General features: G+C 44.9%; 1 protein-coding gene across 5 annotated transcripts in view; it reads right to left on the bottom strand.

Moving 5' to 3' along the window:
* Positions 1-20478, bottom strand: part of CSMD2 (CUB and Sushi multiple domains 2) — a 267542-nt gene that overhangs the window by 205427 nt on the left and 41637 nt on the right. For all 5 annotated transcript variants that reach the window (XM_090124247.1, XM_090124246.1, XM_090124248.1 and 2 more), the window contains one exon: positions 11144-11360. In XM_090124247.1, coding sequence (XP_089980373.1) covers positions 11144-11360 — 217 coding nt within the window. The remainder of the gene's footprint in view (positions 1-11143; positions 11361-20478) is intronic.

Here is a 20478-nt window from a genome sequence, read left to right as displayed (position 1 = left end):
AACCTGGTGGTTTTTCTTCCCAGCTAAACCACCACTCACTGCTTCGTCATTACCCAGGGATCAGTTACCAGAAGTCTGTGCTTTGTGTTTCGAGCAGATCTGTCCTGTCTGAGTGAAGGGTTTTGCATCACGGATTCAGCTCACAGCGTGCATCCACTCTGCAGATGTTGATTTTAATTCAGGGCAACATTTACATGTCTGCTTACCTGTAAGCAAGTGCACACGTCCCAGAGGAGACAATAGGAATTAAGTGCTACCTGAAACAAAACTGCCCTTAAGCACATATTCATGCTTTGTAGTTACAGGGTGCTTAAAGAGAAGAATGGTCTGTGCACAAGGGCAGGACACACTAGCAGAAGTTTGGCCTCAGTCTTTCCACAGTCCACAGTTTGAAGATGTTTCCATGGGCACTCTGGACTTCCAGAAACTGTAAAAACAAAACAAAACCACCCAACCCAACCCAACCATCTCTTCATGTCCTGAGCTTCCTACGTTCCTTTGTAGGAGGTACCCCTGGAACAGCAGCAAGAAGCAGTTCAGAAGGCAACCAATGCCATCCTGCCCTTCACACAAGAGATCAGAAATGTCCCCATTAATGCTAAGGCTACACTTAGGAAAAAGCAGGAAACTGTGCCTCAATCAAGTGTTTATGCAGCAACTCCTATCCTTTCTATAGCTGATTTTCATACCTTCTCCAATGACAGCCTGCATGAGAAATGCCATGAAATTCCACATGACCTCCACTAGAAGCACCTGCAGAGAAGTTATGACTTTCCTCTTAACCCCTCAAGCAACATATACAGCTAACTTCTCCCATCTGATATCCTCACCTGCTCCAAGTAAGAGCACAGGCAATATTCAAGGGATGGGAACTTCACTAACAAGGCTCTGCCCAGATGCCATCATAAGCACTGCTGTCCTGAGCCTGGAGATGCCCAGCCTGCAGCACATCCCTCCAGTCCCACTCCTCCTGCCTAAACCTGCAGCCCAGGCAAATTCAAAGCATGGGTATCGTGTCTGCAGACAATATGAAATCATTCCCAAATGGCCTCATGCATCAAACAGTCATTCTGACATCACCGTTATTTAGCGTGGCAATAAAAAAAGATGTATACAATAACAAGAGAGAGAAAAGCAGCAAACACTGTTCCTTGTTTTCATTAAGGGCTGGAACAAGAAGGTGAGGGCAGTAATAAGAGCACAAATTATCTCCCATTCCTTCTGTACCTCTGGCCAAATGGATTATTGAGTCATTATCCCCTTAAGTTGCTTGGGGGCCAACGGTGATTGTGTGAGCTTTTCAATGTGCTTTTCCATTGGCTTCATTCTGCTCCTACAGTGGGGAACCAAACTAAAGCAGTGCCAGAAGCACCACTTGCTATGCTAAGTGCACAGCAGGTCGCAGCACCAAACCCCTCTGTTCATGTGCCCACCACCTCCACCTGTTGCACATTGTCCTGCTCCACTGTACCAAGTCCAGCAACATCCCAGACTGTGACGCAGGCTCCCATTTTGGAATGCAGGTGCCATAATTAAAACAGAGCACATTATTTTTCTGGTAGGATGCCCACCATCAGCTCAGACTGCAATCAAAATAGTTATTGCAGCTGGCAATCCAACAGCCTTCAAAGCATAAATGCTGGAGAAGTGTCTCAGAACATCTAATGAAAATGCATTGGATTGCATCGTTTAAACCAGCATTAAATTACACTACACCATACTTCAGTGATTTTTTCCTGTATCTAATTTGAAGGCACCTATTAAAGAAATTTCCCATCAAATGAACCACTCTCTTCACCATACAGAGTCAAAACAAGATGTGAGCTGCCCTGACCCCCCTTGCTATCACCAGGACAATTTCCAAGTAAAGTTGGGCGTAAGGGGCTGCCTTAAGGAAGCACACCAGAGCACGAGCTGCTCTATGGAAAACTAAGTGGAGAATCAGAGCAAGTCCTCCAGCACTGAGCTCCTGCTCACCAAGCAGCCAACGCAGGAGATGGAGAGTAGATTTCACAATGTACAAAGCTGATCCATTACCAACTGATGCCAAGAGGAAAAGCCCAATAGCTTCCCACTGACCTGGAATTGAATTTCATGTCTTTAGCATTCAGTTAGACAGCTGGCTGATGTAAATACAGAACTACAAGGGAACTCACTAGTTTCAAGGAGACTACCTGTATGTTCAGTCTTTCCTGTACAAATAGGTGAAAGATTGTTCATCTTACACCAACAATTTTAGTTTTCTTTAACTTTAACTTGCAAGCATGCTGCTGCCAGAAGACCACCTTCAGGAATGCGTGTTTAAATATTAAAGCCTTAGGAAAACAAGAAACAGAGCCTCATTTAAAGTCAGTGGTGACTAACAAATATCCTCCTCTAGGCTGCCTCACGGATCGCTTCATGGGCTGTGTCAAGAAGAATAAAAGAACAGATGCCAGAGATCAGGGAATTTATGCACAGCGACCCAACCCCACCACAGACATCCCCACAAGTAGATGCTTTTATTTCAGAGCAGCTGTGGTGGCTGTAGGGTGAAGTGCTCAATGGAAAGAGATGGAGACCATCTTGGCGTTCCTCTACTACACAACTTCTACAAACTGTAGACGTGATTTATGTCTGGAACCAAGACGCTTTTCTTTTGGAGTCGAGCTCAACCAGACCCAATGCACCGCTGTATTTTTCTTCCTGAGACAGCACAAAGTGCATCCCTTCAGCTTCCATCCACTGACAAATGCAACGCCCTGATTTCTCAGGAAGTTTACTCACCCTTTGCAAACAGCCCTCAATCTAACTCCATACAATCAACCCCACATGCCAACATGACTTAAGCAGCAACTGCATTTTCCCTTCTCCAAGCCAAGGATAATTCATCAAGCCACAAGAGTCCTCTGCTTACCTCTGACACTGACAAAGGCTTCATTAACTAACACGGCCCCCAGGGACAGTCACAGGGCTCATAAATTCCAGCCTGGATGGATTTCTCTGCTCATTTAAAATGAGTTTTGGGTGAATTCCCACTAGAAAAGTATTATTTATAAGGCCTAAAGCTGCACGGCCATCTCAAATGCATGGGGCCTTCATGGCTCTCAAGCTGTGAACAGGAACTAAGCACCAGATTTCAATAAATGTCATTTTTCCAACACGTGGAAAAAAAGTAGAAAATTCCCAAGTTCACAGCTTTCCTTTCACATCCCTTCCCTGCACATTTTGCCTTTACTTCCTCAGATAACAGAGAAACAAGCAAACTTTGGCAGCTGTATCTCCAGTCTTACTGTTACAAACTCAGAAGAAAAGCAAAAATTATCAGAAAGGATCACCAAATTTTAGTAACCTCTCAGCAAATCAGATCTGATATTCTGAGCAAACAGCATCAAGATTGGCCACAAACCAAGTAAGGCTCAGCGGTGTCAACTCACAAGTTGGCAGATTTGGGTTATTTATGACTTTTTCTGAAGAAAGAATCATTAGGGGTGTGAAATCCAGGAAAAGGGAAAAATAAGTTCTCTGAACCCCATGCAAATTGCTGGGGGACTCAATGCTGCACGTGATGCAACTGGTGAAAAACAAGCATCAGCATACTGGGCGTGCTGTAAATGCCCCAATATTCACACCATTAGTTCTGCTCCACACTGTGGAGGGAAAAAATAAAAGTGCCTTAAGGAATAAGAACTTTAAACAGATACAGATGCTCAAAAACAACTTTAAATGTGGGAAAGATGTGGGAATGAATGTAAAAATTCTCAGGCTGCTTTCTGAGCCTGTTCCACTGGAGGACAGCTGGTGGGATCACAGCAGTGCAAGGCACAGCCTCACACCATGCCCTCAGAAAAGCCAGCCACGATGCAGGCAGTCCTGCTGACCCCATATGTTTCCTCTGATCTCCAGGTTCAGCAGCCCTCAATCTCCTGGCTTGGACTGAAGAGGCTCTGGGTCACAGTGCAACAACTGCAGACACCACTGAGAACAACAGTGCTGTAACTGGAGCGTAGCTCATGAAGTGAGTGGGTGTTTTTGCTTCATTTTCATTTCTTGTCCATCCAACACAGAAGGTCTTTGCCCAAGCATCTGTGAGTTTGGCTGTTCTCTTTCTGGAGCAGCAAAATGTCAGTTTGAAAAGAGTCTGACGATCAGTTCTATGTAGCCAAGAAGATGGAATGGTAAATTATCTCTCTAGCCAAAAGAACGTACACATTGCAATCAATAATGTCAAGAGAATATTCTTCCCTTTTGGGCATTGGTACAAACACATTCTAAAAAGAGAAAATATTTTCAACCCCAGGCAGTCACTTCATTTCCCAAAAAGATCCCCATCAACGATTCAAAAAGGCTCCTGCAGGACAAAGCAAAGCAACCCAGAACAAATGCTGTGCAAGGAGGACATCGCCTGCCCTATAGGATCCCTGGCTGAGTATCTGCTGGTGTGGGAGCTGCTCTGTTCTCAGTCCCTTCCAGCAGGAGCTGTGTCTGGGTATGCAGCACACTGAGCACACCACGAGCATCGCCCTGATGGAGCAGCATGCTGCAAGATGCCCCTGGAGCACAGCAACTTGAGCTGCGTCCTCAAGTATCATTTCTAACCTCACCGTTTAACAGAGACCATGGGATTCTTATCATAAATCCTCTAAGGGCAGAGACGGGCTTTTGCTGCTAAGTGCCAGCAGCTAACAAAGCCAAGGAATTCTCAGGGAACGTTACGTTTTCCAGGAGCTCCATGTATCTTAAGGCTGAAAGCCTGCCTGTTTAGCCATGTGAATAATCCCAGAAGACGCTGGGCATCCAGGAGGGTGAGCGTATGGAGGCATAATCAAGCACAAACTTTAATTATGGCTTTGTTAGCATCGGTACTTACCACCCATGCAACCCTATTCCTCCTGCTCTCCCCATCTGAATCTCCAGAAGCTGAAGCCACACAACTGTGAAGAGCCAAAGCTGACATGCAGTGTGACTCTGGCTCTCAGCTGCCAATTCTGTGCATCCCTCTGACTCCTGACGCATACACAAGCAGGGGCTGAGCTCTGCTGCAGACATCGGTCTTCAGAGAGATCCTTCACTTCTCCCAAGCGAATGTTAAGCAGCAGCAGAAGGCAGGCACTGTTCTGCCCAGGTGACCCCAGGACGGCAGCTCAGTGGTGAGCTCTGATCCTTCTGGGGATGGCCACAAACTGCAGCCTCACTACTGACCAGAGGACAGCTACACCTCCTTAGAATTTCATCTGTAATTGTACATAGTAATGAAACTTCACAGCAATAAGAGAGAAGGAAACAGTAGAAATTTGCTTTCTATAAACCTAAATTAAAGGGAAGCATCCAAATGGCACAAATAAGTGATGCAAGTCGGCCCTCGTAACCAATGCAGTAAAAGCCAACCAACAAAACAGGTTAATAAGGAATGTGATTCTCTGGGTGATGAAAACAGCCTGAAACAAAAAACCAGTTTCTGATGATGAAGATCTATCTAAAAAGACCACAGTATTGATTCGTGTCATACCTAATTCTCTGTTCACCTGCACCTTCAGTGAATGCTGAGTATGGAGCAGAGATGAGATGAACAGTGCAGACAAACAGTGGTGTTTAACAGGAGATCCCAGCTCCAGGAACGCTCGATGCACAGGAGGCAAAAAGCCTCAGTCCCAGCAGCATCACAGCTTTCACTTTGCATCAGCTACTTCTGCTTCCACACTCCTCCTCTGCTACAAACACATGGACTGCAAAGAACTCCAGCATGAGGCTGTCGTGCCACAAACCTGCACAGCTTAAGGACCCAATTGCAGTGGAAAAAAAAAAAAAATCTGTGTAAGAAATGCTAAGACAACATTTCACACTTCAGTTTGCACATGGATTGGTGACAACAGCTACCAAACAGCTGAAATGGAAATATTTCTCCTCCTTCCAAACCCTTTAACTCCACCATAGCAGCAGTAATCAGCTGCAGGACTGTGTGTTATCAAGTAACTGAAGATGTCAGGGCAATTACTGCACCTTTGGACAGCAGAAGCCTTTATGCCTTCTGCACAGTTATGAGACTGCAAACAGACAATTATACTCCCTAAGAAAAAAGACCAGACGTCAGCAGCCTTGTGCCACACCAAAACACAATTCTGAGAGCCTGAAGGGAGTCACAGCCCACCCTCTGCTGCCCAACAGGAGCGTAATGAATTAGAGTCAATGGGCACTGCAGATTTGTCAATTTTCTATTTGAGTCTGCAAGTAATAGCACTCCACAATCTCATTGTATCTTCAATGATCTAGTAAGATTGTATCATCTCCTGTAGTCTTTCATTAATTCTGATAAAAGAGAAATACGCATTGACTGGAGAGATGATTTGCCTGAGAAACTCTCAAGGTCAGACATTAAAGTGAAATAAAATAATTCCTTGACCTGAAGACTCACTGCATCCAAAAAAAGCCTCCCTTCAGGAGGAAGGCACTGAAAGGCACAGCTGAAGTTTGTTTTGTGCATCGAGTCTCTTCCCACCCCAGCAAACAGGCCCTCCAAGGGGGTTTTTAAGCATTCTACAGCTACAACTTCCACAAATATAAAGCTGTGCCATTTTACAGATGGAAATAACCACTAACCAACAGCTGCTGGCACACCGTGCTGCCTAAGGCAGCTCACTGAGCCTCCCCGTGCTGCTGTCTGCCCTCCCCTGCAACACAAGGGGCCTCAAAGCACTGATGGGGAGATGGGAAGCACCAGGCAAAGTCAGTAGGTGGCTTCAATTTCTCTCCCTCCGCTGCTAAAGACAAAACTCTCAAACTCATCTCCCTTGCTCTGACCCCAGAAGCTCGCCCACTGCCTTTCTAAATTGCCACTCCTGCTAAAAGAATGAACACTCCATGCCTACATCAATGGACTACAAACATCCACGACCGTATTGTTTTGAACACCACGTGCATAAAAAGATGATCAACTCTCCCACTATCGGACATTCAGTAGCAAAACACCTTTGATAAGGCAGAGGAGCAATCCCAGGAGAGCCATCACAGCTCTCACCTTGTCCATGCATCTGACCTGGAACACCAGTTCTGGGCACTGCAGGATCTGCAGTCATAAGTAAGATCACATTCAGACCTCACAACGCTCTGCTTCTGTTGTCTAAATGCCATTAACACTCAGCCTGAAGTTCTTGTGCTCAAGAAACGTTTAGATGTTGTACCACAGGACACGCTCTAGTGGGGAAATACTGGTGGTAGGTGGAGTCTTAATTAAATCTATTAGATGTTACCTAATTATAGAAAATCCTTCTGCGCTCAGCTTACCTTAATATGAAGCAAGAGTCAGTGTCAAGGATTTCTAGTAGATTTTCACCCATAAACACCATCAATCAGCAGTTTAGTGGGAAAGCAAACCACTCCTGCCCCTGCACTGAGCACACAGCAGGAACAGCCATATCTGGTAAAAATTCCAGTCCAAAAATCCTCCTGCCCCAATTCCACCGTCAGCTTTTATCACCCATCACGATAACGTGGCCTAATAGAGATGCAGAGAACACAAACAGCCCTAAATGCTGCTGCATTTACCCCATTAGCTCTCCAAAACTTTCAGATTTCCTTCCAATAATTATCCCTCTTATCTGAGGATTCTAAGATCAAACAAAATATTTTATCTTGCAACCAATTAAATACGGCCAAAGAGATGTTTTTTAACTACATATTGTTGACATTCTTCCCTTCAACAAACCACTGCACATTCTACCCCTTTGCCTTTCCTGAATATATTTTTTAAGAGTTTTTAGAAGGAAGAGTACAAATCTGATTTTCTCCAGTGCTCAGTCCTATTCTGAGTGTAAACCCCACAACTTCCATCACAAAAAACAGGACTATACATGCGAAACGACTGACTTACTGAACACACTGTAAACACGTTTTCCCATCATCTTAATTACTTGAAGTTTCAGGCCTGCACTAAGTTAGCAACTAATGTAAGGTTCTTACATTAAGATCACCCTACGAATCATCAGCATCCGATGAAAACGTTTGAAGATGGCACGTGGCCTCACTTCTCTACTTTCTTTCTTTCTTGTCAGCTGCTGTCTGGTTACATCACGACCCCGCAGTCAGATATGAAAAGGTGCAAAGCAGCTCCCAAATCCCCCAGCAATCTAAGATCCAAAAATAACTCCAAATATTCAGATTTCAGTCAGGTCTCTGCTGAGCTGCTAAGCCCGGCGCGGTGGGAAAGCAATCAGGAATGGAACCTGATTGGAGCATCCCTGCACAATGGCAATCAGCGAAGCACAATGGGAATGCACAAGAAGTGTTCTTGAGTAACTGCAGTTTTCAGATCCGACCTCCAGCGGCAGATCAGGGACTCCATGGATGGCAGTTTGGGCCAGCTTGGTCTGGTGAGTGTATGCAGGAGAAGGAAAGCCATGCAGCCCCAAAGAGAAGTTATAAACCTGATGGTTGAGATCACAGCTCTCCTATGCGAGCCAAGGAGAGAAAAATCTGCATTCTTCCACGTTCTCAGGATCCAAGGAAGATTCTGCTACAACGGTCCCTGCTGCTTGTGGTGCTTTCACTGATAGAAGCCCCACAGTGAGGGGAAAAAGCAGAATCATTTAAGAGGCTGAAGAAGGGCTCTGAAGCTCCCATTTTACCAACCACAGTAAAGTCATAGCAAGAGATGGCAAGATCCCTGCACGTCTAAATTAAGACACTGAAACACATTTAATATTCACATAGTCATCACAAACACGCAGTGCAAATTCCCTAATATACAGTAAAGCAGTTTATTAGCAAATGTCTCATTGGATTAAGTCTGCTCTTATTCTATTAGGGAACTTTCACACCACATTAAATTGCAAGACAACAGGGTGTTTGCCAGCACACGATGAAGGTAATTATTAACCCTTCCTTAGGAATTCACAGGCAAAAGGCACAGGCACCACACTGAGACATCAGACCAGAGGGACTCTTAGCAACCTATGCTTTAAATGGAATATCAGGGTTTTGAGAAAATTTTAGCATCCTCCATCTCTCAGCACATCAACGCGTAAACCACTCATTTCTACCCAGATCACTCAGTTCTCCCAGTCAAGACCTACTGAAATAAATCAACGATGCTCAACAATACAAGCTTGAGTGGGAGAAGCAGGGAGGCACGGTTCCTGTCTTTGTTAACTGTTTTGTTGATGGGCCTCGAACAACAGCGAACAAAGCAGTTACCTTCTCTATAGAAACAGCTTTTCTTTCCCTTTTGTATGCTTGCTTACAGCTTATTATGGCTCACCTCCTGGTAGCACCAGCTTTGATGAATGACGCCTGGTCATCCATCTTCAGGTGCTGCAATTTGGTGATGAATAGAGTACTTTGGAAAGCAGTCCAAGAAAAAAAAAAAAATTGATAGCCAAAGGGGAAAAAAAAATGAAGGAAAAAAAAAGTCCAGTGTTGGGCAACAGCTTCGGAGCTTAATGAAGTAAAATGGATGTATGAAAAAATATGAGCTGAGCAAAGAGATCAGACAGCAAACAGCACAGAGGAGCAAGATCCGGGTTTTGCAATCACTAATCTAGAAACATACAGGAGAAAACACAAGTGTCCATCATGTGTGAGCCCAAATCTCATTTACTTCTGTAAGCCCCCTGCAAGTGCTTTCAGTTCTCTAGAAAACTTCCACAATTCCTTTTTCTGTTCATTTCACTTTCCTCCATGGCACACTGCTACCTGAACGCATCATCTGCTCATATTAGAGATGAAATTCTCACGTTGCTTTGTGCTCCTGCAACTCAAGTTGTGCAAAACATCCATCAGTGATGCAGAGGGAGGATCTGATTCGTCTCCTGCACCCTCCCCAAAAATGCAAGACCACACATTACAAGGCAGCAGCCGAGCTGCACCCCAGAGGTCTGCTGTACCAATGGACTGTATCACGACACCCTTGCTGGTACTTCTGTCCATAACACATCGTGCTCAAGAGCAGCTCAGGGCAATAGCTGGGCACAGTTATTCTACAGCATCCTACTGATTTACTGCACCACGACCCCACTGCTGAATTCATTTCATTCGTGGATTTTGCTTCTTCAGCAGAACCTCCCACTGACAGGCAGAGGGCAAAAGGAAACAGCTGGCACTGCTGATGAGCAGAGCCATTCATTGGGGGTTCCTAAGGGCAAGAGATGCATGTAAAGTTTCATCAGCAGGATTATACGCTAGCTGTAGGCATCCTTCACATAATATCTGAAGCAAAGCACTACCTCACCTTCTGCTTAAATGATGAGGTCCCATAATTAGGATGATTCTCAAGAATTGTTGCTAGATGAAGATTATCTTACATAACTGTACATAAAAAGCTGATTTTTCACCAGTGTTTCTAATTCAGATTTTACAGTTGGAGAAGATACTGAGGTCAAAAGACCCATAGCTAAAATAGTTTGAAGTAAAACTTCCAGAACTGTCCACGTCCAGCACCCTAACTAGGACCTTAACACTGGATGCTACCATTGGTCCCTCTCTGAGCACATCACTATCAGATATCAGCAGCAATCAGACACCACATCACACCACAACAGTCATATTGTCAACACTTAGGAGTCATTACTGCTCCAAATGCAGAAAACTGGGATACCATTTAACAGCTGCAATACAGCAATGCATTATTTTCCATAATCAGCCTCTCATTAACTTTTCATTAATTTCAAGATGGTACTCTGAAGCCTTCGAAATCAAACTCCATGGAGAGTCTTTTACTAAACTATCTTAGTCAATAACTCCTTACCCCTAAAGATCCATCAGTTCAGGCAGAAGTGAGAGAACATCACCCCAGTCCAGCTGATGGGCAAGGCACAAATTCAGTAATTTGGGTAATTCCCCACACAGCATTTGGCAGAGATATAAACTGAAGCCCATTATCCATCCTCCCACTCAGAGAATCTCCTTCGGATTGAAGGAAGCTCCTCTGCACATTAGCTTTGCTTCCCTCTTGCTCCATTTTCTAATTAACTTCTCTGGATATCTAGAATGACTTTTGATAAATCATTACTGTCAAGCATTCAGAGAAACATATCAAACTTCATCAGAGATAAGAAAGCAAAAGAGCTGTAAGAACTGCTCATGAAAAACCCCAGTTTATTGCTGGATGCATTTAATCCTACTGGCAGAAATAGGAATAGGTTTATAAACATCTCTATAATAGACAATATACCTTGTTCTCAGGTTCCCTTGCTGAGGCAGCCCATCGTAGATAGATAAGACATCAAAATCTTCCTCTAATGCAAAGGACTGGAAAACAAGCTGTATCCTGTTCTTCTCCTCAGCAGTGATTGTCCACGTGCAGTTTGCATAATTTGGATATCCATATGGAAAGCCTGGGCTCTGTATCGTCCCATTCGGGCCATGCAAAATGTGACTGCAGTTCTGGGCTGGTGAAAGAGAAGACAAAAGTACAAGTCAAATGGTGCAGAATACAAATTCAACATCACCTCCATCGAAACAGGTCACGTAGGATTCTTCCCACTGAATCTGTTCTTCCCCAGGAATTCTTGGTCACGATGAACACGCCAGCATAGCGCCTACAGGTGCACCTGTTTGTCCTCCCTGCATGAGCTCAGACCCCAGACACAACGTCCTGTATTGAAAGCTGTGCCCAATCCTTACCTCCCCCAGCTTGTCAAGTTGCCATGACTCAGGTGCAGACCTTGGATTTGCTGAACCTCATGAGCTCACCTGGACCCACTGCTCAGCCTCTCTGCTGGCATCCCATCCCTCGGGAGCACTGACTACATCACACAGCTTGGAGTCATCACAACCTGCTGAAGGTGCAGGCTAAACACACAGCAAACATCTGCTGGGCCACATTCCTATGGCACTGCCCTGACTCCACAGCTGAGGCAGAAGCCCCATCCCACATCCACCAGCTAAATACTTCAAGCCTCCCTCCATCAATTTTTCCTTCCCCAAAGCACTACCTGTGAGCACTGCATCTCAAAGATAAAGATCAACTGCCATGATGCACAATTTCCGGATATATAAGCGTTTTTTCTCTCTCTCTCAAGGGAAACTAGTACATAAATATGTGCTGGAGACAGCCTGAATGACAAATTCTCCTTAGTGCTTTTCTCTCTTCACTGCTACTTTACCAGAATGTCTTTTGAGGCACAAAGACAAATTCACTCAGACAAACTTGGATATCTCTTTGCAGCTGTAATGCAATAATCCCCCGCTCACCCACACCAAAATGAAACTGCAGACGGTTTGCAAAGCAACTGCTGTGAAACCAAAAGCAAAGTTTCACCTTCATCCTACAGCCAGCAGACCTGCTGGTCAGCACTGCTTACGTGTGGGCTGGCTTTTCTCATGGATCCTGCCTTGCTTATCCTGCTTATGCATCACCTGAGATTAAATTAATCAGACTAGAAATCCCTTCTTTGATTTCTCATTGCTTCTTTCAAGGCAGCAATGGCATTTACACTTCTGAGTGCCAACCAGCTACAGGTAAAGAACTGCAGAGTAAGGCTCATTAAAGCCAATTACAATTAAATTGACCTACTTTGGTGCAAAAATGCTTAGTGAAACTTGTCTCTGCAGGATGGAGCTCACACCTTCATGAATCTAAAATGGTTAATCATATTTACTACCCGGGGACTCTTTTTGTATCATGTTTATTACATCAGCCAGAGTTACGACAGCCCAATAATCCGCGGGGGACTGAAGCTGAGCTAGGCACATAACTCATTAACAAGGCCAGACTCCAGTACTTTGCATTGCTGCAGCACCTGGCATCTGCCTCTCTCAGTGCAGTTTGTCAATATAAATGAATACAAGAGCGAATCCTTCTTCCCTCCTTCACCTCAGCTCCATTTCCTTGCAGGATGCGTAAGCCAGGTGCCAGCACAGGACTGGGAATGGCACAGAGGGATAAAATTCAGCTGGGTTTGGCTTAGTGACTCAGACTGCCAAAAGTCCATCACTTCCAGTCCTCTAGAATTCAATCACAGCCTCTTCTCCTCACCAGACTGGCACACAGTAGGCAATGCGGCAGTTGAATCTCTATCTACTGCACATGTTTTATCTTAATTGCAAGTAAATATCATCAGAACGGTTTAAGGAAAGTGGGAAATTAAAGAGGCTGTATCTCTCCTTTTCCTGATGGTATTAAAGCCACCAGCACTGCCTGAGAAAGTAAATTCAAGGTCAGAGGTGCTGCGTTCCAAATGTTTCCAAGGTCATAGGAAAGACAGCAAGACTTAAGATCAATATAAATTTATGCTATCCTTGCATAATTAGTGATTAAAGCAAAGAATAAGGCCTCAAACCTAGCTGAATAAAAACAAATATGTAAGAGGAAATTAGGACACAGCTCTATGACATATCCAATCAATCTGCTGAAATAATTGCACGTTCATGATTCTGACCAAGATGTGCTATGCACATAGCTAACGAAGCTACACACTGCAAAGAAAAATTAGTTTTCCAAAAGCTGACAGTCTGAAAAGCAATATATACATCATCAACTGCGATAGCAGGGAGCTTCGTTTATATTGGACACTGATGGAAAAGTCAGCAGGCACGGGAAAGAGATCCAGGAGGCCCAAGAGAATTTATGCATGCTCTGTAATTTGTTTTCAGGTATGAGTTAGCTCAGCTCAGGCCTGACTGACAAAACCTTATCTGAAGTACACGACAAGGAAACACACCATTCCTCCTCTGAATGCTTGCAGAAACAATTCTCTTTATCCCTTTGGCCCAGACGCACGAACAAACAGAGAGGTTTAAAAGGACAATGCCACTCAGTGCTATGCAGTTTAGACGAATTCACCTTTGGCAGAAAACACTTCCCTCACTGCCCCCCCGCAGGCTGTCACACACCTGGTGCCCTTCCAGAACAACCCCACATCCCCCTCTGCCACTCTCCATCCAAAAGCCACAACGAGGACAAGAAAGGTGAACGCTGGCAGCTAACGGCTCAACTCCAGCATCACCGTGCAAATCTTTGTGTAGACCTCCCCCTGCTAATGCTGTCACAGAATCACAGAATTGTCAGGGTTGGAAGGGACCTCAAGGATGATGAATCTCCAACCCCCTGCCACACGCAGGGCCACCAACCATCCCACCTAATGCTAGACCAGGCTGCCCAGGGCCCCATCCAACCTGGCCTTGAACACCTCCAGGGACGGGGCATCCACAGCCTCTGGGCAGCTGTTCCAGTACCTCACCACTCTCTCTGTAAAGAATTTCCCCCTGACGTCCAACCTAAATCTCCCTTCCCTCAGCTTAAAACCATTTCCCCTTGTCCTGCTGTCACTCACCCTTTCAAAGAGTTGATTCCCTCCCCTCTGTAGGCTCCCTTTAGGCACTGAAGGCTGCAATGATTCACCCCACAGCCTTCTCTTCTCCAGGCTGAACAAGCCCAGCTCCCTCAGCCTGTCCTCATAGGGGAGGTGCTCCAGTCCCCTGATCATCTTTATGGCCCTCCTCTGGACCCCCTCCAACAGCTCCCTGTCTTTCTTGTACTGGGGGCTCCAGACCTGGACACAGTACTGCAGATGGGGCCTCACAAGAGCAGAGTAGAGGGGAACAATCACCTCCCTGTCCCTGCTGGCCACCCCTCTTCTGATGGAGTCACTCACAGACTCCCACTTTCTGAAGGTAAAACAGCAACGTGAAACTCATCGGCGGAGATGCGTCTGCGGGCAGCTGTCCTATTTTGTGATGGAGATGGGCAGTCTGAGAACAGAGCTAATTCCAACCCGCACTCTGCCAACGCAGCCTGCCATTTTCAATTCTGGAAAGTGGTTTATTATGAGGGTGTATCTTTTTAATGACTGCATCAGTGTAATTTTATTGCGGTTTGCACTCGGTTTGCAGACAAGGACAAAAGGCTTGGCACTGCTCAGTGGACAGAGCCTTTCAACCAAAGAGATCTCAATCTGTGGAAGAGGAAAACATCACAACCCAAAAAGATGCATTAGCAGAAGGATTGGGGTTCTGCGGAAAAGCATCTCTTCCCAGCAGCACAACCACCACCTCCTCAACACAGAGCTTAAGGCAGCTTCACCCCGCTCAGCTTGGCACTCGGTTTCACTTCTAGACCATATACACAAGGTATACATAGAGATCAGCTTCACTTCCAGTCCATGCACACAAGGAAAAGGATGAAACATTTACCTTGCATGATGCTCACGGAGGAACCGTATTTCTGGCAGAAATAGGGGCTGCCTGCAGCGTTTTATAACACACAGTTGATCTATATGCCACAGAACTTAACATGACTGGGCACAAATATCAGCCAGAGAACAGCTCTGACTGCCTCCTGCTTGTTGAGCTGGGAAAGCTGCAAACCCCTCCGCATGGAACCCATCAGCCTCGTGCCAAGAGAAGGGCAGAGTGCCCCAGAACTCAAAAACTGGAACTTCTGGTAATAATGGTAGTCATATAAGATGCTGTCTGATGGTACAAATGAACCCATTCCCTGTACAAAAGACAAAAATCCAAGGCTGGTTAACATCTCCTACCTACTTCCATTTCCTTAAGCTGCCTGGATCTGGTAGAAATCAAAGCAGCATTTTAACTGCTCAGATTCACACAATATTAATCTCTAGGATGCAATTCTTAGGAGAGAAGAAAACAGAATTTACTTCTGAAGTATTTCCTAAAATGGAACTCCATGCCCTTTGTTTCTCAGCACAAGAAAAAACTAATTTAGCTAACACTGATGTATGGTCACTGCACAATTCAAGGAACAAATATCCAACCATATATACTGAGCTGCTCTCAGTAGCAGTGGCTGCTGGTGATTCACAGCTGCCTTCTTAACGCAGCAGTGCTTCGTATCGTCAGTTTCTGTAGTTATTGTTACTTAGGAACAAGTGTTTCTGGTCTGTGTTGTTCTAGCCTACTCAAGGAAACAGATTAATAGAAAATACACCTTCCACCATAAAACTGAAATCCATACCTGCAGACGAGCACATTCCCTTCCAGGCTGAAATGCCAGGGCCAGATTCTGCTCATGCATCAGTAACTTCCCAAATTTTTCTATGTGCTGCTCAGAATCATTCACCTTCACCACATGAAGATCTTCAAACCAATTTTTTCTTTTTTTTTTTTTTAAATATATTTCTAAGCATTGCTTGATCTGCCATCTATGTTAAGAAAAAGGCTCCTTTTCCTAAGCTTTACTGTTTTGAATGATTTATCTGCAAGTGACTGTGCCTTCTTACATAGCAGACTTCTGGATCTTTACAGACTATCAGCAATCAGTTTACCCATAGGCTGCCTTTCATTCTCTTGTTCACTCAATTCAAGTGAACGCAGAGGGAAAGTACCTTCATACTTCATAAATTAAGCCCTGTTTCCCTAAGCATTCACCTTTTCATAGTTTTAACTTAACCTGCAGTCTTATATCAAAGCCCACAGGGTAATAAATAATGCAGAGACATTCCATTAACTATAACTTTTAATCAAAAGCCACTGGATTCAAGAACATCATCAAGGGGATGATTAACATCCCTGATAGCCAGTGCCTTTTTACTGTGAACACACAAAATGAAGAACACAAGGGCAAAGAGCACACATTTTATCTGAATCCAGCTCACACCCCTTCTGCCAAATCCCAGAAGGCTTACAGCATGGGTCTCAAATCCAAAGCAGGACACAAGTTCCATACTACAGCAGATGTGCACAGTACTGTGGGGATACCAGAAACCCAACACACCATTCCCACATCCAGCTAAGTCACCCCTCCTGTTCCAAGGCATTACTTCTTCCCATCCAACAGTCTCTCAGTCCCATCACCATCTCTGTGTCCTGGCATAAAAGCTTTCCCAACACATCCTGGAAGTGACAAACACACCCTAGATGCAGAAAACCCTACACAAAAGGATGGCAGTTCTTCCATTTCCCAAAATAACAACCTACTTCATATCATAATATAGTAATTCATTATTACACAATAAAGGCACCTCCACTGAAAATGTTGAGGACAACACATCCAAAATGGAAAGTACTGTCACAGATGAACACAACCTGCTCAACGCTTCCTTGTTCAATGATATTTCTGAAGCCCTGGCCAGGTTCTAGGCTCCCCAAGCCCTTCCACAACTGTCTGAAGCCAAGGATTGGCCAAAATGCTGCAGTTTGGGCAGAGACTGAGCGGATCACTGCCCCATCCATATAGATGGGATGCTGGTTGTTATCCCTGCTTGTACATTCCCTTCCTCAACACCAAGCTAACTTTCTCCCTTAGAAGGAAGGAGAAAAAAAAAAAGACATAATAAAGCTGAAAAGACTTATTTTTACATTTCACGATTGAACCTCAAAAGGGCATACAATTCCAGTAGCAAGATCAAAGCAGTTCTGATATGCCGTCCTGAAACAATAATAATAAAAAAAAAAGACAACATCCCATTTCAGGTAACATCAAAAGGCATTGCAGGGCAAAACTTAAATCACAAGAACACGACAGTGCACATATGTCTGTCTTACAGCTGCACAGCAGCCCCTGACATGTTGAGAGGCCAGAGACTTCAACTGCTGGAACGTAATGCCTTGTTGGGTTAAGACAAATTGCTGCAGTGAGTACATGGGTCATGGCAGCAGCTGCCAGATCGTCCCCTGAGGCTGAAGCTCCCTGCTTCTAACAGGAGGACAGGGCAGCACAGCAGCTGACCCGACACAGGCTGTCCCCTGCCCTGGAACAGCAGGGACTTCAGGCTTCAAGACCTTTATCAGATTTGTATTTTAAAAGCAGGCTGCTATCAAAAGGGGAACCTAAAAAAAAATCACACTACCCGGGGCGTAGCTGGTAAGGACTTGAGCTGCACTGTGAACATCACAGCACACCTCCCAGCTGGGTTATCAGAGACATTACTGTGCCACGCTGCCTTCCCCAGGTGCGTGCTCCATCTTTCTCAGCTACTTTAGAAGCACTTACCCCAGCAGATTTATACACCACTTTATTATGTGAAATGCTTACAATCTAAACAGAACCAAAGCAAGCTGGAGAACAGGACAGGCCTTTAGCAGAAGATTTGCACCAGCGTTTCGGAGATGGCACAACCAGCAAAACTACATCATCTTGTGTTAAGGGGCTGCTCTACAGATGAATCACTGCAGAAGCAGACAGACAAAATGATGTCAATATCTCTGTTAAACACAGCAGGAATACATCCACTTTTAATAACCATCTAAGAAAGTCCCTGCTATTAATGCTAAATAATCTAAGCAGTATCAAAGTAAATGGAGATGTCTCTGTTTATTAAAGATACATACATGATTTTTTTTTTCCTTTAGTATTTTGTACCAGCAATCTTAAAAACACTGTTCCCTTTGAGCTAGCTGAAGTTCTCTAGCTGGAGGCAGATGGGACACACATCCCTCCATACACATCTGATCCAACAGCGAGCAGACAGCAGTAGATGCAATGCCAGACAACATTCCCAGCGTGAGTCAAACAGAACCTTGCTTGGCCAATGCTGACGAGGAACCCGACTTACTGCATTACCAACTGCACACCTCAGCACCTTTTAGTCAAATTTCAGCTTTCGCCATCTTCCCTGGAAACAGGGCGACAAAGAGCATCACAATGACTGCTTCATCTGTGTGTAGAACAAAGCAGAGAAACGGGTCTGCCTGGAGCACAACAGGAGAGATTGTTTCCACGCTCTATTGGCCCCCGGAGATGGCGTTCAGCCAGGCAGTTTGTTGATGCAAGGAGTGTACACAGAAAAAGAAAACCCTGAACCTTTTAACAATGAACAAAGAGCAGGAATCCCATCAGCAAGGGCAGTGGGCTACAGCTCAGCCAGGGAGCAGGGCTTGGCTTCAGCACAGCTACTGCTGAGGATGTGCCACGCTGGTATCTCTGCGTATTGGTGTGAAACCAGAGCAAGGGATTCTGTGCAAGATTCCTCATGTAAATGGGGAGGAGATGTTTCTTGTACAAAGATCTACATCACGCATCCAAACGCAGCGGTACGGCTCCGAGCAGCATTTGTGTTGGTGCTAAACACAGCTGGGACATCTGACAGCCCCAGCTCCAGGCTGTGCTCTATGCACAGGGACCATGCTCCCCTCCAGCCCTTCTTGATCTCCTGATGAAACTGAGGAACTCAGGCAGACCATCCGTTCTGTGACATCACCTGCTCAGCTCTGAGCGCTGTCAGTTATCCCAAATTCAGCCCCAGTGGCCTCTTCTCGAGGGATGCAATTTTCTCCCTTCAAAACTTTCCCTTTCAAGATCATCTCTTAATCAATTCTGACTGCTCCCTGAGCACCACCACTCCTCTACGTTGCCATTGTCAGCATAATAATCACACCAAGCACTTATACAGTTATTTCCATCTTCAAAGCCCTCCACAACCATTAACCAATTAATGCATATTCTCCTCACGCTGCCTCCAGCTTGAGTAACAGCCTCACCAGGTTCTCCCACCACTTCCCTTTTGGTTGCCCAGATATCCTTCACAAATACCACAGCCAGTCTCACATGGCTCAGCTTTGTGTCATTCTCCTGCAGGTTTGGTGTTCTACACCTGACAGCTCAGCATCTCAGCTCATCAGCGACGTGGAAATCCACAACGAGGAAACCAACCTGTCAAAAGCATCCACACAAAGCCCAGACAGACTCCATTCACAGGCAGAAGTTTTACTCTCTCAATTTATAAGGTGCTAATTAAGATCTTATGACCCGTGGTACCTGTGGTGTTATTTGCCTTATTAGATACGAAGCATCCACCTGTGAAGTAAAACATTCCCTTCAAGGCCACCAAGAAGGGAACTTGTCCCAGGAGAAACCTTTGGCCCAGCTACGAGTTCCCCCAATATCAGCAATTTCATTGTTATACTGATGGAGAATTAACAGTCCAAAGGGAGAAACACAGTGGGTATAGAGCCTTATTTAGAAGCAAGCCTGCCCCATGCTCACATGGAGTTGCAAGCATTTTTTATGTTTTTTTTTGCCTTCCCACTATGTTTCTACTTCTGCCTTAAACCTTTGAATGTCAACAGAGCAACCTGGTTATGTTTTCATCTGTTTGCAATTCCCTGGAAAGCCAGGAGCTGCACCAATCTGCAACTGCTTGTGGTAATTGCAGGGCAGCCAGCGGTCCTTTCCAGCACCAGGAGCTCAGAAAGAAAGGAGACAGAAGTTCTGTAGGAGAAAATGACACAGAACAGACTTCAAATACTCAGCTAAAGCCATAACCAGCAAGTTAGCTGTCAGTACTGACCAACATCTTAAGCCTTTGGATAAAAAATAAAAAATAAAAAGCCCTCATTCTGAATAAGCACATACTCCACTTCATTCTACTGCACTCAATAAAGAAATGTGCTCTACATTTCTAAGTGCACTGAGATCTTCCAACAAAACACACTGCCAGGCGTTTGCATTGTAACAGCTTGCTCTTCTATTATTGTATTTGAATTACAAAAAGAAGCAAACAGAAGGCGATTTCTCTTGGGAATTTTTGTTGGGATATAAATCCATTTCTGTATTTGATTCTGTTAGCAGCACTTCCACGTTCACATCCTTGAAGTATAGCT

The sequence above is a fragment of the Phasianus colchicus genome, chromosome 24, assembly GCF_987193195.1.
Source record: "Phasianus colchicus chromosome 24, bPhaCol1.hap1.1, whole genome shotgun sequence".
Taxonomy (NCBI): Eukaryota; Metazoa; Chordata; class Aves; order Galliformes; family Phasianidae; genus Phasianus; species Phasianus colchicus.
This window is presented reverse-complemented; position numbering and strand designations above follow the sequence as displayed.